General features: G+C 32.8%; 4 protein-coding genes and 1 long non-coding RNA gene across 6 annotated transcripts; 1 reads left to right on the top strand and 4 right to left on the bottom strand.

The window, feature by feature from the left end:
* Positions 1–2,332: 2,332 nt before the first annotated feature.
* LOC116339919 lies at positions 2,333–15,629 on the top strand. 2 transcript variants are annotated; one of them, XR_004201040.1, is made up of 4 exons: positions 2,333–2,512; positions 2,612–3,563; positions 3,919–4,260; positions 15,510–15,629. It is a non-coding gene; the product is annotated as an uncharacterized LOC116339919 (long non-coding RNA). The 2 variants fall into 2 exon arrangements; XR_004201041.1 differs by having other exon boundaries at positions 2,333–2,524.
* On the bottom strand, positions 4,539–6,561 carry LOC116339916 (lysosomal acid glucosylceramidase-like). The gene is made up of 2 exons (XM_031766016.1): positions 5,720–6,561; positions 4,539–5,628 (listed from the first exon to the last, which is right to left on the bottom strand). The coding sequence occupies exons 1-2, from the start codon at positions 6,360–6,362 to the stop codon at positions 4,706–4,708; spliced, it is 1,566 nt and encodes a 521-aa protein (XP_031621876.1). The 5' UTR covers positions 6,363–6,561; the 3' UTR covers positions 4,539–4,705.
* On the bottom strand, positions 8,393–10,181 carry LOC116339917 (lysosomal acid phosphatase-like). The gene is made up of 7 exons (XM_031766017.1): positions 10,073–10,181; positions 9,976–10,003; positions 9,838–9,863; positions 9,680–9,778; positions 9,158–9,609; positions 8,835–9,084; positions 8,393–8,768 (listed from the first exon to the last, which is right to left on the bottom strand). Exons 1-7 carry the CDS (start codon positions 10,112–10,114, stop codon positions 8,544–8,546), a joined length of 1,122 nt encoding a protein of 373 aa, XP_031621877.1. The 5' UTR covers positions 10,115–10,181; the 3' UTR covers positions 8,393–8,543.
* Positions 15,630–16,943: 1,314 nt separating the features above from the next.
* LOC116339914 (lysosomal acid glucosylceramidase-like) lies at positions 16,944–19,250 on the bottom strand. The gene is made up of 3 exons (XM_031766014.1): positions 18,404–19,250; positions 17,879–18,302; positions 16,944–17,820 (listed from the first exon to the last, which is right to left on the bottom strand). The coding sequence occupies exons 1-3, from the start codon at positions 19,173–19,175 to the stop codon at positions 17,418–17,420; spliced, it is 1,599 nt and encodes a 532-aa protein (XP_031621874.1). The 5' UTR covers positions 19,176–19,250; the 3' UTR covers positions 16,944–17,417.
* Positions 19,251–21,183: 1,933 nt separating this feature from the next.
* Positions 21,184–23,546, bottom strand: LOC116339915 (putative glucosylceramidase 4). The gene is made up of 4 exons (XM_031766015.1): positions 22,722–23,546; positions 22,507–22,641; positions 22,064–22,425; positions 21,184–21,658 (listed from the first exon to the last, which is right to left on the bottom strand). The coding sequence occupies exons 1-4, from the start codon at positions 23,369–23,371 to the stop codon at positions 21,222–21,224; spliced, it is 1,584 nt and encodes a 527-aa protein (XP_031621875.1). The 5' UTR covers positions 23,372–23,546; the 3' UTR covers positions 21,184–21,221.
* Positions 23,547–23,767: the final 221 nt, after the last annotated feature.

Here is a 23,767-nt window from a genome sequence, read left to right as displayed (position 1 = left end):
ATGAATGAGAAGATTGTGCAAATGAGAAAAAGGCTTAAAGGAAATTGCCGAGAAAGCAAATGAAAAGGAGCAAAAGAAGCAGAAGAAGAAGAAAAAAATAATGCGCGATATGATATTCATTGAATATCAGCCGCTGGCGGCATGTTTCTGTGCTTTACAGACACACAAACTCTCTCGCATACAATCACATGCTCACTGTGCAAGTGAGTAGAGTAGTTTTGTGTTCGGATTTTTCATTGCAATCTAAATCAGTCTAAATTTAAAAGCCCATTTCTATATATGTCTACATACGTGCCTGAGCCTGTGCATATGTATGACTACATTGTATATAACAAAAACCAACTGAAGCGTTATGCATGCATAGCTTTATGGATTTCGTGCCATTCATTTAGAAATCGTGTAGTTTTTTTTTTCAAATTTTCCATCGCTTGCATTCAGCTTCATTCACTTTCCCTCCGTTCTCATTCGTCCATTGCTCATCGATTGAATTGCACTTACTCTCTTCTACACCACATTCAAACCACATCAGCCTATTTATTTGTATTCAGTTTGTTCGTCGTGTTTTTGTTGTCGTCGACGTCGTCGTCGTCGCAATGCCGCCGTAGTCAAAACAAGTCAGGAGTTTGAATTAATTAGAACAAAACGATGAAGAGAAAAAAATCAAGTACGCTTGTGAACTTGATATCGACAGACGGTTGCATGTTGTATATTGCATCGTGTTATGGCAATTGCCATTTTATAATATGCACGTTATTAGATTTTTTTACAACTTCGACAAACGATATGAAAAATAAAATGAATTGCTTCGCATAAAAAAGCCACAGCAAATAAATCAATATTTTTGTGATTTTGTGTGTCGGTTTCTCTTGCTTGTTGTTATATTTGCGTGTTATTTTTCACCAAACAATTTCGGATATAAGCGATTCATTCTATAGATTGTATAAATTTCATTGGTATTGTAACTGGTATACAGAATGGCATTTAGTTGGTAATATTGTTTGAGAATATTTCGATTTACATTTTTGATTATAGCTCTAATGCATATGCACCGCAAAAGTGGAAAGCCTTTGATGTGGCCCAATTGAAAACTGGCACAACAACACGAATGCCGAAGAGATAATGTGTGTGTGTGTTTTCGGCTTTTATTTCACCTCAATTTCATCAAAACCATCGAGTTTTTGCATTTTTAATTCATGATTATTCAACATTGCACACAAAATCCACTTCGTTAAATATCAACGAAAGCTCAACATTCAAAATCCGGTAAAATTGTCTAATACAATTTTTGGATGAATATGTGTTTGAAACGATAACGCTCATCATTCCTTTTATTCCATCCATTTAACAACTACGACAACAACAGCAACAAAAAATCCAATGTAAATTTAATTCAATTTGCTGGCACACAAACACGGAACGTGCTTTTGTAAAATAATGCCAAAACCTCGTATAATCTACTTGATGAGATTAAATAAATGATTTGGAGAAGTAAATTACGTTCAATTTATGTTCCTGTTTAAAGTTTTGTTACATCGACAAAACAGGATGCTGAATAAAAACAAGTTTGGTGAAAAGCCATACCGGATTGTATAAAAGTGATGTTCAGTTGAGGAGATTATAACATCACATCTTCTCTTTTTAATTACGTCATACATAACTTCTTAAAGTCAGAAAATCTCGGGTCGACCCCATTAGACTCATTAGAGAAAAAAAAAACAGATTGAAAATTCATTAGAATATTTCTTGCTCATTGAAAACTTACGCCAATTTAAACTCTTAAGTTAAATTATAGTTCAGAGCCGAAATTGAATATCAACCGCAATAAAAAAACACGATCTTGGTTACTTCAATCAAAATGTGAGCATGCTATATCATAAAATCTAAAATTATATTTGGTTGAGTGTACACCAGTGTGTGTGTGTGCTGTTGTTGTATTTCATATCGATATCTAAAAGCAAATTCACTTCACAACAATATAAACATTATCATCGTCAAATGGAGAAATGTGTGCTGTATTGTTACGATAATTAAATTTTATTCATATACGGTGCACATAAAGACCGAATTAATTGCCGATAAAAAAACTCTTTTATCACTGATTCCGCACATAGATATATGGCTCTTCCAATCACGGATATATTGTATGCCACACGCTCTACTTCGTATTCAATGAATGTATACGACAAACGGCAAAGTGTCTGTCATATCGTTGGTGTGTATGTGTGAATTCTGGTTGACATAAAAAATTACGTGTTTCTTCTTGTATGCAATACTAGAAGACTGGTGTATATGATAATTGCTAAAACAATTAAAGCACTGAGTAATGTGTAAATTTACTTTTCCCAAGGCACTTTTGAATACGATAGCAGTGAACATCTTTCAGTGATAAGATACAGTGTATTTTTTTCATAATTCCGTAACATCCATTTCTGTGGCCCGATTTTGTTGATTGACGACGACGGCAGAGACGACGACCAAGGAGAGAGAATATTTTCGTTGAGCTTAATTGAAGGTGCTCAAATTGGTATTCGAATGGAACACGTGTCGTCAAACTTTATTAAAAGTAAACATTTTCATTTTTTTTTTCATTCTCGCTTTTTTCATAATCCAGTTTGATCGTACGCCTCCCGGAGGACGTGCAACACCGTCAATGTGTATGTATGCTAAAGCAATCAATGCGCAAACTGCTGTAAAACAATATATTTTGTGGGATTTTTTTTTGTAAAGTGTTGTGAACTCAAACGTTAAAGTGACCAAAACATTTCCATTTTCAATTTTGAATGTGATTTTGATAACAACAAAGAAAGAAAAAAAAACGAAAAACTTCTAACAAGATTCAACAAACTTTGCGTCTGGTGATATGATTGAGAGAATTTATAACGATTTTTTCGTTGCGACGGAAGCATCAATCCAAGTTCACAACTACTGCACCGCTCAATATCGATAAATTGAAACGTACATGACACGTAGCATCAGCAGCTGCAGCAACACTCACAACGCCAACAAAAATAACAATAAAAACAACAGCAACGGCAGCAACAGCAAAGACAACAACACCATCACATTTTAACAACGACGTAATTCGAGAGCAGTGCCCGAAGTCATTTTCCATTTATATTTATCTCGATCTTCCGCAATCAAAAAGTCATATATGTGAATGGGAAATATTTTTGAATGACTTCCATCCCGTCGACCTGATTTAAATCGCATGCAAACGAAATTCAATCACTTCAAACGGCATCCAAAGAAAATTACGCGCAACAAAAAAAACACACACAAAAAAGAAAATCAGAAAAAGAAGAAGAACCAGAAAACGAAGGTAAACGAAAACAACCCAAATGGGATAAAAAAGGAAAAAGCTACTTGAAATCTGGCCACAAGCTGTTTTGGGAACGCAATTTTAAAGCATAAACACGCAGCACTTCACCATTTATGACTGCATACACAAGGGCTGTTATAAAACCAAATCACAAGGAGAAAAGACGAGAATACATCAACGACAACAACCGAAAATAAAGAATGAAATAGGAAAGTATTAACGGATCACGAGGCATACATATAAGGTAACTTACACTCTGTGTATAAAATCGGGTAACAGTGCATGTATTCGTCATACATTTTTACGATACAACCTTTCTACATTGGTCTGTTATTTATGTTAAATGCGAAATAATTTTCCATTATGTGCATTCGCGTTTGCAAAAAAACACACATACACATACGTTCCCACAATATTACCCACCACACATTCACATATATAGACACATTTTGTAACATAAATACAGGGTAAGTAGAGCTTAGTTTTTCGTCTAAACGATAATTTACACTTCACAATTGATTCCTGTTCTCTTTTTTCTCCGTCTGTTTGTGTATGTGTATATTTTCTTTTTGTTTCTTTTTTTCTTCTCTGGTGAACAGTAGTTCCAGTTCAAACGCCGGATAAAAGTAATTTCAAGCTGAACAAAAGGAACGGAAAAGAACCTGACCCAAATAAAGAGCAACTAAAAGGAAAAAAAAGGGAAAAAGCTGACACGGAAAATTGTTTGACGAAGGGAAAATCGAGTCTCGTCATACTTTTTTATTTACTCTTTTAAAGAGTGAATCGCAGAAATAACAACAACAACAAAATTTGAAATCAAAGCAAAGAAGGGAATTGGTATTGTTCAAAAAATGGCTATTATTTCTATCACAGTCTATGCCACCAACGGCAGTGAAGCGGAAAATCGAAGTGATGCCATCAATGAGCAATCATGGAACAGAGTAAGTGCCTTTTTTATATGTGTATACGTCCAATTCAACACACCAAATATTCACAAGCATATTTATACCCACAATATTCTCCAACGAGCTGACTAAAGTCTAAAAAAAAGGTGCATTTAGAAAAATCGTACAGTTTTTTTCGAGTAGATTGTTATGTTATCTGTTAGCAAGCTGTCAGTCTGCAATCAATGTTTAAATCATAATTTATTGACGTCAATTTTTCGAATTTCTCGTACACGGAATAAATATGTTCAGAGAAAAAAAATCAAATATTCGGATAATAAGTTGAAAAAACATGACCAGCTTTTATTCTATTTTTTGAGTCAATTTTTTTAAATTTTATTGCTATGTTGTGCATGCTAATTAAACATAAAAGCGGTTTAACTTATGGGAAAATTATTTGTGACATATTGAACACGTAATTATCATCATTTAATTAAATTAATTAATAAATCAACGTATTGATTGAATTTGGTTTGAGTTGCAGTTCGAGTCTACCTTGATAGAGATCTATAACCACAACAGGTACGATTCGGTCTAGTATATTGCACAGTATTACCACGACTGTATCGTCGCTTCGTAGAAATGATGTGACTAAAATACCCGATGATGATGTATATGTTTCCAATCGCAACGATCCGTTCGTTATGAATTTTGAGAAATGAGCTAACGCGTAGTATATTGGTTGCTTGTAAAACTCTGACGAATCATCACTTATCAAAATGGGTGCATCCTCTCGGTCGACAGTGAGACTAGGACCACCATCCAAGTTCAAAATTAAATTATTAAGAAAGTATGCTTGTGAATCATGTTGCAGATTGTCGATAATATCTCTTACAAGCGCTTCAACATTATTCCACGAACCTAATTCAATGTGTGGAAAACTGGATTCAGTATTATATATGGGCAGTGTGGGATATACGGCATGTGTTAAATCGAGCACGCTTGGTGGAAACCACCTATTTTTACAATTTTGAATTCCAATTGATGTAATAAACTTTGATGCATTTACATTACCCACATTCATTGCGGAAATGAACAGTGGTATACTTTGGCGACAATCGTCATACCCAATGATTTCAACATGTTCAAAGTTTGATGTGCGTAATGTTGGTCCCAGATTCAATGCCAACCATTTACCCATTTTGAATGGATCCCAAGCCAATGGCGAATATCCAGGTTCGTTAATCGATGAATCTGGTCGTTGTCCAGTTGAAATACCCGTAAAATTAATCGATTGATTATTCATCATCTCTAAATATTTTACATGATAATCGGCAAATGTTTGATAGTATTCCGGTTTTAAAATATTACGCACTCCTTTAAAATGTGGCACTCCACGCATCATCCATTGTGGTGCCATTGATGCTGGTCATTTTGAAACAAAATCACAGATAGAAAAAAAAAAAAGGAAAGAATAATAATAAAAAAGTTAATCCATGGGTATTTAGTGACTTACCTACGGCAAAATACTCTATGGTTGGATTTTCTGCGACGCTTTTCAACTCATTTAATTGGGAGGTTTTCAATTGATCTTCTGGATTGAACATTGTGAAATTAGTTAAGCTCGTATCGTTCTCTGGATATTGGTTATAGGTCCACTCACTTCGTGAGTACTTTGAACTGCCGATGGGTATTCGTAACATCGACAAATTCGTTCCATTGTCGGGCGAATATAAACTTTTGTAAACGTACCGTTGCAAATTTATGGGCAACAAACTTGTGACATAGGCCATTGAATCCGTATACGAACCACCCCATCCACGCCAACTGCGCCTAGAGATTACATTTTTGATTTTCACATATGTTTTTTTCACATCGAACGGTGCCGGCACGCTTGCATTTCGATATCGCCTTGGAAATTTTTCAAGTGTAAAATTGAAACGGTCACCACCACGACTACTTGTTACAAGAATCGCTTCATTTTTATTGAACGATACGGGTACATCCAATGTATCACAATATTCCTCGTTTTCTGATACTCGACATACACAAACTAGTTTATCTTCATCTATCCATCGTTGCAGACATGGCCTCGATGTTTGTTCAGCCAAAACTTGAATCAATACAAGCGACAGTGACAACAAAAACTTTGTCCACATTCTCTCACTTTTTTATTTGTTCCGTTTTTTAAACTTCTATATCGATTCACTTGACAGATTGATGAACATGAGTTAGCTCGCAACACTTTCACTCGATTTTTCACAAATGATTTCTTTTGCTCCGGCTCATCGACGTTTTATTATAGTCTGTGTTGACAATGTACAGGCGAAAAAAAAGAGGAAGCACGATTTTTTTCTCGACAGTCATTTGTTTTATCATAAAATCATTGTAACTGAGCTAGAAACTGACATTTTAACTAGACAGAGAATTTGGCCGTTATCTAAATGAGTATAAATTTTACACGGCATACGCATCATTGTTTTTTTTTATCTTTGCGGAAAGGTTATAGCGTCCTTCGCATATTGAATTATAAAGATAATTCATAGAGTGAGGTTGAAAACTTTTTCAATTTTATTGTCACATACATTGCATGTGTGATGCCAATTTTGGAATAAATTTTGTAGATTAGAGACTGTTAGAATTCGATACCAACCAAAAATAACCTTCAATTATGCATGTTAAAAAAAAGTTCATTGGGTGCCCAATAAAAACGATTAAACGTCTTTAAAGTCTATATTGCTTCAAATATGATGATAATAAATTCAGATCAAATGGTGTCGCAAGTGACGCAATACCAACCTACATTTACACATATTTATATATAATAAGTATTTTTGTGTCACTCAATACATTAAAGAAATAAAAATTGAAATGGATGGCTGTGGGGAAGGACAGCCATCACATTTGAATAGCGTCTGGGCTCCGAATCCAGCATGAAATTTGCAAAAATTTTGTGTTTTTCCATCATTAAAATTCCACTTTTTTACGAAATGTGAGAGGCAACACACATAATAAAATGTTTCATGTATTTGATTGCAAGCGTCGCTGAAAATTTATATCATATCATATCATTTTCAGATGTGCATCAGCAGAACAACACTTCGTGTTGGAATACGCTTGTGTTTGATAAATGATGAAGACGAAATTACAGAGTCAGAATTATACATAGCAACAGTTGGATTTTCCAAATGGTTACGGCTTCAATTTGAACTGTCTACGACAAGCTCTGCTTACAATGATTTTAATGATAGATTTATTTTAATTCCTTCATAAGCTCTTTTATGTCGGTCGATTTTAAATTGTTATGCAAACATCTCAAATTGTGGTTATTTAACAGCAAACAGCTCAAAGGGCCTAAATAGTTAACATAGACTGTGACTCGTTTTTTTTAGTAAATCAATTCCGAGCGTTTTTCTTCGTTGGGGGATTCAATGATCGTGACATCGTTTTCGATGTAATTGATAGGAGGATGAAACTTTTTTGCCTAGTTTTCTATTATCAAAATGTCCATACCGTTTAGTGCTCCACTTTAAAATACAAACGACATTCTCATTGAAAATCCAACTAAAATCTTCCCCTCGAATTTGAAGTCGCAAATGTTCTACCATCGCTCATACAAATCAAAGAAAGTCCAAACAATAACAGATATTGTAGGAAAAGCATCCTTTATACGTTTTTATTGAAAAAAAGAATTCTCATTCCAATGGGCATTGGCTAAAAAGTAACCTTTATTGCGATATATCCAATATATAAAACCATTGTATAAAACGAAGTTTGAAATTATTGCCTATTCACTAACTAGTGCAGGTACTACAAAAGACTTCATTCCAAAGTGATTGATGAAAGCTAATTGATAATTTGCCTGGCCGATATTCACAGTTTTCAAAAGGGCCAAAACCAAAATATTTAACCAAAGGCGCAGTAAACTTGTTTTTTATATATTTAAAAATTCTACATTGCATTCGATTATTTTGTTGATTATTTAAAAAAATTTAACGAAATTTTATCGTCATGAAACAGTATTAATTGACTTTTTTGTCCTAATTTATGGTTTTCTGATCTCTCTTTGTTGAATTTAAAAAATGTTTCTGGTACAGATAATTAGAAATTCTTTATCTACTAGGTTTTTCAATATTACCGCTTAAAGAATTAGAGTTATTGAAAATTGTGCCAATGAAAAAAAACGTGATTAAAATTAATTAATTAATTTTTTTACTTTATTCTCAATTTCTTTGTAATTGATTAATAGTGATGTTATTAAGTCCACAAATAGTTTTTGACCAACTATTTTTTAAAATAAATTCATTCAAAAATCACTGTAAAACTCACTACAGTACACTCTAATCAAGTTTACATTCAGTATCAAAGTCTTTAGTTGGAATAATGTCATTGTAAGCACCATAAAATGCATCCAATGAACATTTTATACCGCATCGAATGTTGAGTGGTTTTAATGGAACTTTATCATTTCCACGTTCGTGTTTGTAATAAATTTCAATGTGGAATTTGTCTCCAGTTTTATGAAGTTCGAAAAATAAAGAAGATGAATAGGTTGGGGTTTTTGGCTGCAATAGGAAGGAAAAAAATGAAATATTTAGCGTTAGTCAACAGAATATAATATATCAACTCACCGGGAATATACCAAGAGCATTTAAAATGGTTACTATTGTAACATCGTGTGCTGAGTATATCCAAAGGTTTCGATCCGGTGTCAATGTTTTATTTGCCTTTTGCACAAAATGTTCCAAGATCTCTTTAAATAAAAATCCAGGTCTGATTCGTGCCGTATCTCGTGTTTTTGCATAAAAGCTGAATTGCATATTTGCAACCTTTTCCATATCAGATCCCTCTTTCACCAAATCTTTTAAATATTTTGGAATTCTTCACAGATTTTTTCAATTGTTAGAATATGTGTACAATTTGAATGCAAAAATATTTTTGTAAGAAAACTTACTTTAATCCCTTTGAATGTTCTACCTTAAGGGTGTCGTAAAGCTTATGAACATCTCCGACTGATGCGATTGAGCTATTAGTAAATCGTGTCAAATTTTTCAAAAGCTCATCATGTTGTTTGATAAGAGCTTGTATTTCGTGTGAATTTTTGGCTTTATTGATGGCTAATCGATATCTTGGGCATGGTTTTTTTACACCTAAGATTTCGTCTTCAATTCCCGGAACAGTATGAATTGGAATAGAATGCCACAGGCGGCCAAATTTTTCATTCCAAATCTGTTTTTTTGTTGGTGGAAACATTCCAGCCAATGTATGAGCTGCAGAGCTCAAAGTTCGATCAACGTCGGTGCTCCGGACATATACTTTATCTTTATGATAACCATTCTCTCCAATAAGGTTCTTATATCTCCTTGCAAGATATTCGCCTAGTTCATATTGCTGCTTTCTACCGATCTTTAGATGTTTTTCTTTTAGAATTAGAATATGTATAATGATATGATTTTTTTTAAATAAAATATCTTACGCTGTTGAGTTCACCAAAACCCCCGGGCCAATATTTTTCGTCCTTGAAATCATCCGATGGATATGGCGAAAGTATATTACGTTCGCCATGACGAAATAGCTACAAATATGTACCTTTGTATCATGATGTATCTAATGAAATTTTTAAATTTTACTTACAATATGTGCAAATATCAATCCATCGCCTTGATTTAAAAATAATATTGAAATTTAAGATTTACAAAAATATCGAGATTAATGTTCCAAAACTAGTAAGAAATTTGAATTGAATTTATTGGAAATTTATATAATTCATACCACTTTTCTCCCCTGCACATTGGTACATCTAATTTTTTGGGAAAAAATTACTTGGCTTAAAAAGTTTTTTGAAATAATTTTTTTTCAAAATACTTACACAATACACTATGAAGAATGGAAATAAAAATTGGTTTCTCATTTTAATTTTCTTTCAATATTTTACTTATTTTTATTTCTATCACTTGTTACGGCGACAAACCATATTCTACTGATCTCAGATCCAGTTTTTCTTTTTATTTATTTCATAATCCCAAAATCGAACAAATGTATTTGCTGATGCAAGAATTGTAAACGAAACAAATATTTTAATATCGTTTAATAAGATACCTGTTTCATTCGTAATTCTTAAAATTCCATTTTTAGTTTAAAACAAAAACACATGCGCCATAAAAAAAGGAATAATATCGAAAATTGGAGATTTCTGTTCCAAACTGTTACAATTGTGTACATTTTTAGGGTGTCGCATGTTAGTTTAAAGTCGTTTTTACCACACAAAGAATACGACGAATGTGCAACTGTCTCTAGATGAATTCTCTACACATGTCTTCTATCTGATAATGACTATGAGGCCAAACACCAGAAATATGAAGAGCCATGTATGTGGCGACAATGCATCAACCCATTCGACTATAAAACGTGCCTACTTCATCATTATTTGCTAGGGGAATTTATCTATTCGATGGTTTTGAGGTAAAATTCATATGTTACGAGAATATTCGCAAAATATGGTCCAAATATGTTAAATAATATTGATTGATGGAGCCAAAACTGAAATGACGAATTAAATCGACTACACACCTTCAACTTATTTCACACGATTGAAAAAGTGAAGAACACACATGTTTATGTCTAAGTATTTGACAAAGTATCGTAAACAAACGTTTAATAAGATTACAATTTTGCTGAGTATTTACAATTTTTTTCTACCCAAAATAAAATTGTGTAAGCAGACTTCATTATAACAAGCTATACCAAATGCCGTAGTACATTATTCTCAATCAATTTTTGAATTTTTTTTTGTATGTACTTTGTTTATACGTATATTGCTTTTTTTCAAGGGCACAGAAAATTGTCTATAATTGTTTGAATGAAAAGACGATAATTTTGAATATTCCAATTTATCCATAAAAAAGGCTTTGGTTAAAAGGTTTTAATAAAAATAGATTTTACAACTTGATGAATAACAATAGTTTTGTTAGTTTCAGTGACAAATCTATTTTCGTTCCTTAATAACGCAAACATCTCAAATTGAGAAACAAATAATTGAAGAGAGGACGAGACATAAAAAAATATTTCAACTTCAAAGGAGTGGCAATTGCTTCTTGTCCATAATTTGTCTATATAATCTATCATCTACACTAATAAGTCCATAAGCTCGGTATAGAAAATATGTTAATGATATTTCCGGTGTCTTCTTTAGTTGAGTACACTAATGTATTGATTGATTTCGGCTTCAAATTAAGTTTAACAGTCCTTTGTGAATTGTCTTTTATAGTCAAATCGATTGTCTTTTGTGTATTATAATTGTACAAAATAACTGCAATTTTGTCATCGGGTCGTTGAAAAGCTATAGACAGTACATCTGAACTTGAAACTCCGTATAATTTTGCATCTATGCGAATTGAGTCCGGCAGAATGAATTTCGAAAAATGACCCATTATGTAGAACATTGGTTGTTTGTATATTTCTGTCATTTGCTTATTCAAAATTATTGGCGCATCTGCGATTCCCAAACCGTTGATTGCATTATTTGGTCCGCCATACATATCCAAAATCAAATTCCAGTCGAAAAATCTATTTGAATAAGAAAAGTCCATCAATAAGTACATGTACAATAGATAAGAACGATTTAATCATATTAAAATGAAAAGAAAAAAAAATCATTTGAATAACATACCCAACGGTTGAATGATTGAAAATGTCAAGCAATAATGTAACTGAATCTTCGCCTCTGTCCCATAAACCTAGTCTTGGACCTTTCATTGACTCATCCGTAAACTCTATACCAAAACACATCTCAATGTACCATATTTCCTTATCCGGAAACTTTCTCTGAATTTCGTCAAGCATCTCTGATTTTGTATTTCTGTCGAAACTACCACCGAATTTTTCCTGAAGTTTGTCAAGTATTGCGGGATTGCCATTGCCACTGTCGAGATAGCCATGAAACTGAAGCGCTGAGAGAGAATCAAATGATTTTGCGTTCGATTTTTTCATCTCATTTTCCCAACTTCGATAAAAAATCCGACTGTCATCGAATCCAAATATTTTAACATTGGAAAATCTTGAATTTTGTAATGCCGGTGCAAAATAGTCAGCAATCCAATTTGCATGATTAGATGCATGAGACACCCCACTGGAGCTAAAATACTTCATATCTTACCCTGTTGAAATTGCCCAAATATCAATGTTCTGATTTCGCATCAATTCCATCCATATCAGGTGATATTGGGCCCTATAACAATGAAACTCATAATTTTCTGTCGATTTAAGTCGATTGGTTACCATGTTCCATAGTATGCCGGTAAAATGTGACTATTTTTCAAAGCCATCCATGATTTATTTTGCTTCATCCAGCGCGGAGGCGTCCAGGCTAGAGGAAAAAGAACAACCTTCACTGTTTATTATTACTTAAACTTGATGATAAATTCTGTATAGTGTATTTAATGTTTCAAAAGTTGAATGTTTCGAAAGTTCGTAATATTTGCACCTGCTGCCAAGTACTTCACATTTTTATTCCCCGAAACGTGTGCCAGTTCATTTAGTTGTCTATTTCGCACAAAATCTCTTTCGTCAAGTTTAGTAAAGTTTGATAATCTTGCATCGGGATATTCGTCGTTGTATGCCCTATAATATTTAAATTATATCAAAACTAAACTTAAATTATCGGCTGAAGTGCATTTCTTGGAAATATATTTCTGTTTTTTGTACAAGATTTGCATCGCTCACCATGGTTGTCCGGCATCAAAATCTGTGCCATCGATCGGAATTCGAAGATACTTATAGCCCATTCCGGATAATTGTGAGAAATAACTGTTATAAAAACATTTTCGTAAATTTGGCGACTATTTATCGACCAAGTAAGTGACCGAGCCCTTGTATCCGCCTGTGACATTTTTAGTATAATTTATTTGATTGATTGCGAATCAAATTGTTTGTCATAATACCTCCAAAGCCACGAATTTGCTGGTATACTTTTGACGAATCAATCTGCAGATATGCCGTTGTGTCATTCTTTGATTTTTTGAGTCGACCTTTTTGATAAATAAACCGATCACCAGCCTCGGAAGACGTAACCAAAGTATACTCATTCGATTTTGGCATCGGAGCATATAAGGAATCACAATAATTTTCATCACAAACACACACATAGCCGTATTCAACTCTTCGCTTTATACATGGTTTCTGCGTATTTGCGTTGAAATTTGGCAAAGAAGTTACTAAAGAACACATTACTAAAACAACGAAAACAACAAACTTTCGTCATTCCATTGCAGCTCAAAACTATTTTCCACTTGATATAACTTTGAAACACAATATGCGAAAAGCACTTGACTCATTTTGGAAACAATTCACCACAAAGATCCATTTAAAATGTCTGCATTTTATGATGGAGTCAACAACATACGCAGCGGAACGCAATGCAAGCAAACATTACGATATGTTATTATTATTCAGTTTAGTACTTCATACAACCTTATATATTATTTATGTTTGTCTTTTTCTTTATCGTACATTGCAGAAAGCTCATGAAATAAAATGAACATCAAAGAACATGTTGAAATGATGAATTGAATCGAATACACACCTTTCATTTTACACGCGTGCTTATGTCTGACTATTTGACAAAGTATCGTAAACAAACGTTTAATATGGTTACAATTTTGCTGAGCACATATACATTTTTTCTACTCATACTAAAATTATGTAAACATACCGACTTCATTATAGCAAAAATACCACTGTACGAAATCAATTTTTGAAAATGTGTTTTTGGTACTTATAAATTGCTTTCAACTAAGAGCGCACTACTGAAAAGTAGACCTAGTATGCTCCCCGTACAAATCCAATCCAAGAGCACAGTTTTTCTATATATTTTTGAGTGAAAAGATTGAACATTTAAATTTATCCGTAAAAGGGGTTTTGGTTAAAAGGATTTAATAAATATACAGATGTATTACAACTCAATGAGTAATTATAGTTTTACTAGTTTCAATGATAGATCTATATTCATTCCTTAATAAGCTATCTTATGTCGGTCGGTTTCAAAATGTTATGCAAACATCTCAAATTGAGAGGCAAACATATCAAAGTAAATAGAATTAAATATTATGTACGAATTGATGTGCTAAATGTTGCTACCAATTTTCTGGAAATATATTTTGAATTTGTGGCTATTTATAATGAGTGGCTATTGCTTGTCTATATGTCCATAATTTATCTATATCATCTATCATCTATACTAAGTCCATAAGCTTGGTATAAAAAATATGTTAATGATATTTCCGGTGTCTTCTTTAGTCGAGTACACTAATGTATTGATTGATTTCGGCTTCAAATTAAGTTTAACAGTCCTTTGTGAATTGTCTTTTACAGTCAAATCGATTGTCTTCTGTGTATTATTATTATACAAAATAACTGCAATTTTGTCATCGGGTCGTTGAAAAGCTATGGTCAGTACGTCTGAACTTGAAACTCCGTATTTTGCATCTATGCGCATTGAGTCCGGCAGAATGAATTTCGAAAAATGACCCATTATGTAGAACATTGGTTGTTTGTACATTTCTGTCATTTCCTCATTCAGAATTATTGGCGCATCTAAAGATGCATTTCCTGTGAATGAATCCATCGGACCGCCTTCATATGATAGAATCAAATTCCAATCCAAATACCTATATATGAAACAAATTGAAAGTTCCACAATAACATTGATTCTTTGCAATCGGTGTTTATTTCAAATTGATTAGAACAAATGGATTATTTCAATGTTGCCCAACAGCAGAATGATTGAAAATTCCCATCAACACTAATTTGGCTAATTCATCAGCTCTACTCCATAGTCCAAGCCGTGGACCTATCTATTAGACCTATGCCATAAGACAATTCAGTGAACCATACAAAAATATATAAAAATTCAAAACGACTCCAATCAAATTCAAAATCTTCTTCACGCGGCGTCAATTTTAGATTTGAGTTTCATAGTATGCGGGTAGCAATTGACTATTTTCCAAACCGAACCATTCTTTTTTTTTCATCCAGCGCGGAGGTGACCTTTTGATTTTGTTTACACAATAAAATGCGATGAATAATCATTATTTGAAAAGGCGGATATTTACCATGCTGCTGCTAAGTACTTGACATGTTTATTCCTTGAAATGAATGCCAATTGTTCAAGTTGTTTATTTCGCTTTATATCTCTTTCGCCAAGTGTTGTAAAATTCGATAAATTTGCATCGTCCAAAGGTGTCTCATTATAAGCCCTATGTTTAAACCAGTATCAAAATTATAATTCTGAGCTTTTTATCATATTTTAGTCGCTTACCAAGGCTCTACATCACAATCGGTGTCACCGATCGGAATTCGAAGATATTTATAACCCATTCCAAAGGTTCGTGAGAAGTAGCTCTTAAAAAAGCATTGACGTAAATTTTGACGACCAAATATGTTACCGAACCCGTGTATGCACCTGTGGTAAAATATTATGTGATTGATTGCGCGCTTGGAAGTATTTCAAAGTTTGTATAAGCTGGATGATTAAATAGTTTATAATACCTCCAAAACCACGTATTTTCTGGTATACTTTTGACGAATCAATCTGTAGATATGCCCTTGTGTCATTTGTTGACTTTGTGAGCTTACCTTTTTGATAAATAAACCGATCACCAGCCTCGGAACACCTTACCAAAGTATATTGATTAGATTTTGGCATCGGAGCATATAAAGAATCACAATAATTTTCATCACAAACACATGCATAGCCGTATTCAACTTTTCGCTTTTTACATGGTTTCTGCGTGTTTGGTAAAGATGTTACTAAAGAAAACATCACTAAAACCACGAAAATTACAAACTTTCGTCTTTCCATTGCAGCTCAAAACTATTTTCCACTTGATATAACTTTGAAACACAATATGCGAAACAATTCACCAGTCAGATCCATTTATAATGTTTGAAATTTATGATGGGGTCAACAAAATTCATACAACATACGCAGTGGAACGCAATGCAAGCGAATAACTACGATATGATGTTATTATTCAGTATAATGCCTACTTCATACGTAATATGATGCAATGCGTCTGTTGAGCACAAAATATTCACAAATTATTTGTGTTTGTCTCTTTCTTTGTATGCAGAATGATGATGTGTATGGTGATGATATGTTATGTTGTAAATGTAAAATATTTATAAATGTACTACGTACTACAGAAACTCTTAACTTAACTTAAACGAGCATTAAAGAACTTTTAATTTTGAGTGATGGGAAATCTTGCATCAGTGTATTTATTCATTCATAAAAAGGAATGAGCAAATTAATGAAGCTGATATTGAAACGACTGTTTCTATGACAATAAATTCAATTTCAAAACTTAAAATGTGTTCGTTGAATGGAAAATGTCAATTGAAATGTATGAATGTTTTAAATTATAAAAATCTGCTTGTAAATCATATCTGTGTAACGTCTTCATTTTACACACAGAAAAGCGGCGAATGAGATTGTTTTGTTGACACGGTATTTAATTATGTCTGGCAAAATATTTCAAACAAACAAGTATGGTTTCGTGAAATAATTCCATTGAATTTTATGAAACACAGAAGTGCATTTACTAAAACTAAATATCTGTGGCATGGTTTGTTAAATGTGCTGCATGATTTTTTTTTAGTAAAAAGCCTATTTAAAATCAATGAAAATTAAATTAAAATGAATATCCATAAATGACAAACGAAGTGGTTCAAGTAACTTCATGTGGGTAAACGAAATTTGACTAGGGAAGAATTCATTTTATTATCGAATCAATTACATTCATGATTATTCTCTATAATAAATATTTATTTGACATTCAGTTTTTTTTATTTACACATCTGGTAAAATATTTGATTTTGGCAAATGGAACAATCGAATATTTTGAACCATAATGTTGTAAGTATTATATAATTCAAATTCCATAAGTAACTAACAAAATTCAATCCGTAAAAGAGGCTATGTTTCCTAAAACCTTTCCATTCTCAAAGAAATCAATTGAATTTTGGTTTGAATTGACTAATGATTCGTTGGTGACTAAGTATAGTTAAATAAATATTAAATTATTTTTGCGTGAAAATTGGTATCAAATTGATAATTGATATCAATAATTGATGTACATCAGATTTCATGAAAGCACAATGACTCTTAAGTGCAACGTTAATATTTAAAATTTCATTTCTAAAATATATTGAATAAATTAGCAGCATTTCTTTCTTGATTTCGAGCGTTTACAGTTAGTATCATAAACCAATGTATTAATCGATTTTGGTTCCAATTTGATATTAACCTTTCCCTTTGTTTTGTCGTTAACCGTCAAACCAACCGATCTAAGTTCATCATTGTATATGATCACGGTGATTTTCTTGTTTGGCTGCAGAAAGGCTGCGGTTAACAATTTGTCACTCATGCATCCTGATATTTTGGCATCAATTCTAGTGGAGCCGGCGGGAATGAATTTCGAAAAATGTGCCATTACATAAAAAAGCGGTTGTTTGTACATTTTTTTCTTATCTTTGCTCAGTATTATTGGCGCATCGATTGAATTGTTTATATAACTGGGACCACCTGTGTGGTCTAACATCAAATTCCAATCAATGTATCTAAAATAGAATTGTTTGAAAAATATTGATTTTATATTTAGTGACAGAATTAACTCACCCAACTACCCAATGGGTCAAATTTTCAATAAGAATTTTAATAAGCTCTTCAGCTCGTTTCCATAAACCTAATCTTGGGCCTATATTCTTTGTCATGAAAAAAGCACCAAAACACATTTCTGTATACCAAATTTCTTTGTCCGGATATTGTTCCATTAACTGATCGAGATATTCGGGACCAAGCGCTTTATCCGAATAAGCATGAAAATCGAATGCTGAAACAAAATCGAACGCTTCTTCATCGCCTTGTTTCATTCTATTTAACCAATCGGGAGCCAAATCCCGATTTTCATCGAATGCATGGATTTCAACATTGGAACCTATCAAGGTTGGTCCTAGGAATTTCGCAATCCATCGACTTTGGTCGTCTGGATTCCAACTTAGGATTTGAGACGTAATTTGAGCAGCCGATTTTGGTTCATTGCCTAACCAAGAATTGATCGTTATTAATTTATTAATCATTTCGAATTGATCTGGATGTTTATGGTCAAGAAAATCGCCTTTTAAACGCTTTTCCTTTTTTTACCTGTGGAAATTGCCAAAATATTCATATTGTCTTCCTTCATGAGATTTATCCAACGCAAATGATAGTCGGCCCAAGCTTGATAGAATTCTTTTTTCAGTTGATTGTCCGTGCCACCTCCCCACCTTCCCAGCTCTTTCCAACTTTTTGGCGGTCCCCATGTGCCTCCTAATATTTTTACATCTTGATTTTTTGAAACACACATCATCTCTTTAATTTGTGCATTTCGTCGGATATCTCTGTGATTGAGTCGCGTAAAATTTGATAAATTTGTATCATTTTCGGGGTACATATTGTAGGCCCATGGTTCGGTATCAAAATCACTTCCACCAATCGGTATTCGAAGTAATGTATATGCCGCACCAATGGTATGTGAAAAATAACTTTTAAAAAAACACCGTCGCAATTTTGGTGATAAATAATCATTTACTAAATTAGTTATAGTAGTTGTATAGGCACCACCGAATCCACGAATTTCCTGATACATTTCCGATTGATCTATTTCAATCACATTGCTACAATTTTTATCATCTGCGCCATTCTCAAATGTTCCTACATCGTAGATAAATCGGTGTTTATTTTTTGACGATGTAACCAAAATATATTCATCACCGCATGGTTCAGGCATTTTTAAATCATCACAATAGTTATCCGAATTCTCACACACATAACCATAAGTTGTTTTAATTATTTTACATGGTTTTCGGGTATGCAATGCAACTGAAGACAATGAAATCCCTGAAACGATCCAAACAAAAAACACTTTCCATTTCATTATAGCAACCAGTTGAACAATTCGCCACACTGGAATTAAGACTTGAACCAAAAACGTAACTGTACCAATACAATTGCTGACAATGACTTTAACGCTAGATTTATTTCAATCGTCTTTTATAAGCCCCAATATGTCGGTCAAATTAAAATCGCAGTGCAAACATCTCAGAATGCGGTCACTGAAGTATGAACCATTTAAAATTATTTATATCAACATATGTTTTTTTTCTTCTCTTAATTGATTTTGAATTTTTAAATTTAGAAACATCTTATTCAATTATTTTTTCAATCTGTTTGGCAAAATAATACTTGTTGAACTGATTTTTATAATGAAATAAATAAAATAGCAGTTTATTGACAAAGTAAAAAGTATACTGAGTAGAACAGTCCTTCTCATTTCTATTTGTTCAGTAAAAATCTCAGCAGTCAGGTTTGGGAGCAATTTGGAAAAGGTGATTTATTATAAACATTCGACTGAACAAGTGAAGTGAAATATTTTTTAATATGATTTTTTGATGTTATGTCTGAAATGAAAAATATTCCCATGAAAATATTTGGCTTTACAAAATCTTCAAAGCAATTATGAAAAGATGTTTTTATTGATTGAATTCATTGGCTTCACTTGTGTTTGGGGCGCATACCTATGACGCGCCATACCATCCATAATATTGGCGTGGGAAAAACATAGTCATATTATCAATTTCCAAATCTTGATAACAGCGGAAAATAAGCAGATGCTTGGAAACAAATCCGTTTCAGCCCATTGTGCGGATTGAAGAGAAAGAAAATATCAAGGAGACGTAGAAAGATGGATTAGCGAGAATAATCTCAGAATAAGATACAAATCTTATTAGAAGTATTTAAAATGAAGGTAGAGATCGGAGATGATATAAAGTTTTCAATTGATTCCACGTATTATTCTTACCAGACATGCACACGTGTTCGTTATTCATACGTATTTTATTTAAATTTATTGGTTTGTTGTCATGTTACAAACTTTCTTGCCATGTTGAACAATTGAATCGTTGGCCTTATAAATATATTACAGTAATAACTAGCATACATGCACAATGCATTGCATATATCAAGCATGGATTCATCGCAAAACATAAAATTTAATAACATTTTCAACATTTTTCTCTTGACGGCTACGGCTTTTTGTTCTCAAACTTTAATTAAAAAGTCTGACCAAAAGCTTGAAATCACCGAGAATAAATATATTACAGTACATGAACGGCATCATTCACTTGCAATTTTATTGTAAGCAAGGCAGAAAGAAAAACGCTGATTTATAATCATTATTCAACTAACTGTAAATGCCAAATATTTGAACTATTTCAAAATCTATGAATTCATTGAGTGAATTCTGTGTATTTTCGATTCTGTGTATTTCAGACATGAAACTCTTGAGACAGAACTTCTGTTGAATATAATATAATAAATTTCCAAAAAATAAATTTGTTTGAATTTATTCCACGGTATTTTCAATATATTACTATAAAGGAGTCTTTGAATTGATAAATTCTGTATGATGTTCGTTTGAATTACCTCATGAGCCGAACGTTTTTACAAATTTTTATAAATTAAGTCAATAAAATTGTGTCAAATCTATGTTTCTTATAAATATTTGACTAATTTGTAATATTTGAATGCAATCCATCACAGTTAAAAATGTAGATGATATTAAGATTAAGATTCAAAGTGTAATTTGTTTTGTTGCGTGTTATCTGAATATGAACATGCTGAAACAGACCAAAATTAGAATACTCAATAACAAACCATAAAACTGTGATATAGAAGTGCTTGTTGAACTTTAATTGCAATGGAAAACTGTTGAAAATTGTCTATTTTTATCCCTTCTGTGTTTTTTTTAATTTCTTATTAATTTTTTGAGAAATAGATTAATCGAGTCATTTTGCTTCAATTTCCATCGAATACATAGCCGAGATTGAAATCTCTTTCAATTGACACTGAATATTACAATTATTTAATAAAAAAAAACTTCCTTTTTATTGCTGTATTGTCTCTTTATTGTCTTTAATTCTTATCAGATGGAATAAATTAACGAATTAAGAGATTTTGGTTTGATTTGAAGATCAATTGTTCCTTTGGATTCGTCATAAATTCGTAGAGAAATGGTGTAAAGTGTATGCTTATTATAGAAAATAATTGCCACTTTTCGATCTGGCCTAAGGAATGCTAATGAGCTTAAATTGTCCACATTATCCCCCGAAACATGTGCTTCAATACGTTTTGAGCCGGGCAAAATGAATTTTGTAAAATGAGCAGCCGCGTAAAAATTTGGTTGTTTATATATTTCGGTGAAGTCGTCGTTAACAATAATCATCGCATCAACAACATTATTCATGTAATTAGGCCCTCCACGTATATCCAAAATGATGTTCCAATCCAAAAATCCATTTACATTATGCATCAAAGTTTCCATCAACATATTGGTCAATTCTTCGAAATGTAGCCAAGATCCTAAAACATTTTCGATTAATTACTACTGATGAATGCTTTATTTACTATTAAGACCAATCATAATACGAGTATCAACATAAGTATTATGTATTAAGATCGATCTCTATGCTCATGTTGATACTCGTATTGTGATTGGATCTTAATAGCTAACAATGTTAGTAATAAGTATTAAGATACGTCAATACTTCTGTTTTATTATAACTCGAAAAACTTAATTTTATCGTCATGTGAGAACGTTTAATTAATTTCAAAAATCTCACTTCATTGTATCCTTAAAAATGTCTCCTTGAGTTAATATTACTGACATTTTTAGCTATTAAGATCCAATCACAATACGAGTATCAACATGAGCAAAGAGATCGATCTTATGATAATACTCATGTTGATACTAGTATTATATCATACCTAAAGTCGGACCAGTTGAACTCAATGGGCCCTCAACGCCGAAACACATTTCTGTATATAAAATGGATTTATTCGAGTATTTCGCTTTTGTTGCATCCAAAATTGTTGGTGACGTGACATTGTCAAAATATCCATGAACAGCGAACGCTGAAACGTAATCAAAGGCGCCCGCAGCCGATGCTTGCATTTCGTCCAGCCATGATGACAGGACGTCACGATTATCATCAAATGCGTGTATTTGCACCGAAGAATGTTTGGAATTTTTCAATGTGGGCCCCAAATGTTTTTCAATGAAAACCGCTTGGGAATTTGCGGACCACGTAAGTCCCAAAAATGGTGTAAAATTGGCAAAAAATGGCTCACTAAAAAAATTAAACTCATTCAGTGAAGCTATAAATTCGTCCGGAGTCCGGAGTCAAAAATACTTTAAATCTTCTACTTACTTTCCTGTTGATATGGCCCAAATGGATAAATTTGCAGCCGATTGCATAAGGTTGAGCCATTTGACATGATAGTCTGCCCATGTTTGCCAATATTCAACTTTCAAGCGATTGCTATTCTGTCCTGACCACTCGCCTCTTTCCTTCCGAAAAAACACAACATATTAAAGAAAAATCAAACAAGTGGAATGTAACAAATGAAATTTATTTATATTAACCTCTCCTTCATCCATCGTGGTGGACTCCATGCAACGCCAACTATTTTAATATCGAAGTTTTGCGATACATTCATTAATTCCTTAATTAGTTCGGTTCGAAGAGTATCCTTCGGATGCAACTTTGTAAAATTGGTTAGTTCAAAATCGTCCAAAGGTAGCTCGTTATATGTCCATGCTTCCACATCGAAATCGCAACCGCCAATTGGCATTCGCATCAAAGTATAGCCAAGCCCATCATCGTTCGTGTAGTAGCTCTTGTAAATGCATTCACGCAGATGTGTTGGCAGCTTGTTGAGAATGAACGATACAGCACCAGTTACTGAACCACCAAAACCAATAATTTCATGATGTAACGCATTTTTTTTAATTTCCATAAAAGTTTTGCTCGGATTGTCATGCTGTAAATTGAATTTGCCAAATGAAAAATTGAAACGTTGACCTGATTCTGTCGTTGTCACCAACAACCATTCATTTTCATTGTCCATATTCGGAATATTCAAAGTGTCACAAAAATCATTCGTACACACACAAACATAACCAGCATTAAATTTTCGCAACTGACATGGTTTTCGGGTTGGTAAATGTGGAAAAACCGATTTTAATGTGAAAATCATTAAAAATATTGAAATTTTTATCATTTTTTTTCTCATGTGCTAAAAAGCTCACAACTGAACTGACTATGTTGAATATGTTCAAACTTTGTTTTGAATCAAATGACGTTTCAGCAAAATTCACAAACAAACTACATCATCAGCATCAAACTTTTTTCTCAATGGTATTCTGAATAATTTACATTTATTGTCAGAAATTCGAAACACTCTGATTCATAACGATTATTAAACTGAATGAAAAACGAAATATAGACGACTAGTGATACAATTCGATGGCCGTTTGAACTCATCAGAATTGTATCAATCAGAAAACGTGATTATATTGAAATGATCATATGTCGTAAATATGTCAATATTTTCATCATGCTGCAACTGAAATCAACCGTTTTGCATTATTCTCATATTCATTTCAATCTCATTCTATATATACAACAT

The sequence above is a fragment of the Contarinia nasturtii genome, unplaced genomic scaffold (genome assembly GCF_009176525.2).
Source record: "Contarinia nasturtii isolate CC-2019 unplaced genomic scaffold, AAFC_CNas_1.1 Cnas_scaffold_533, whole genome shotgun sequence".
Taxonomy (NCBI): domain Eukaryota; kingdom Metazoa; phylum Arthropoda; class Insecta; order Diptera; family Cecidomyiidae; genus Contarinia; species Contarinia nasturtii.
The sequence above is the reverse complement of the archived record's forward strand: the minus strand, read 5'-3'. Positions and strand labels throughout refer to the sequence as shown.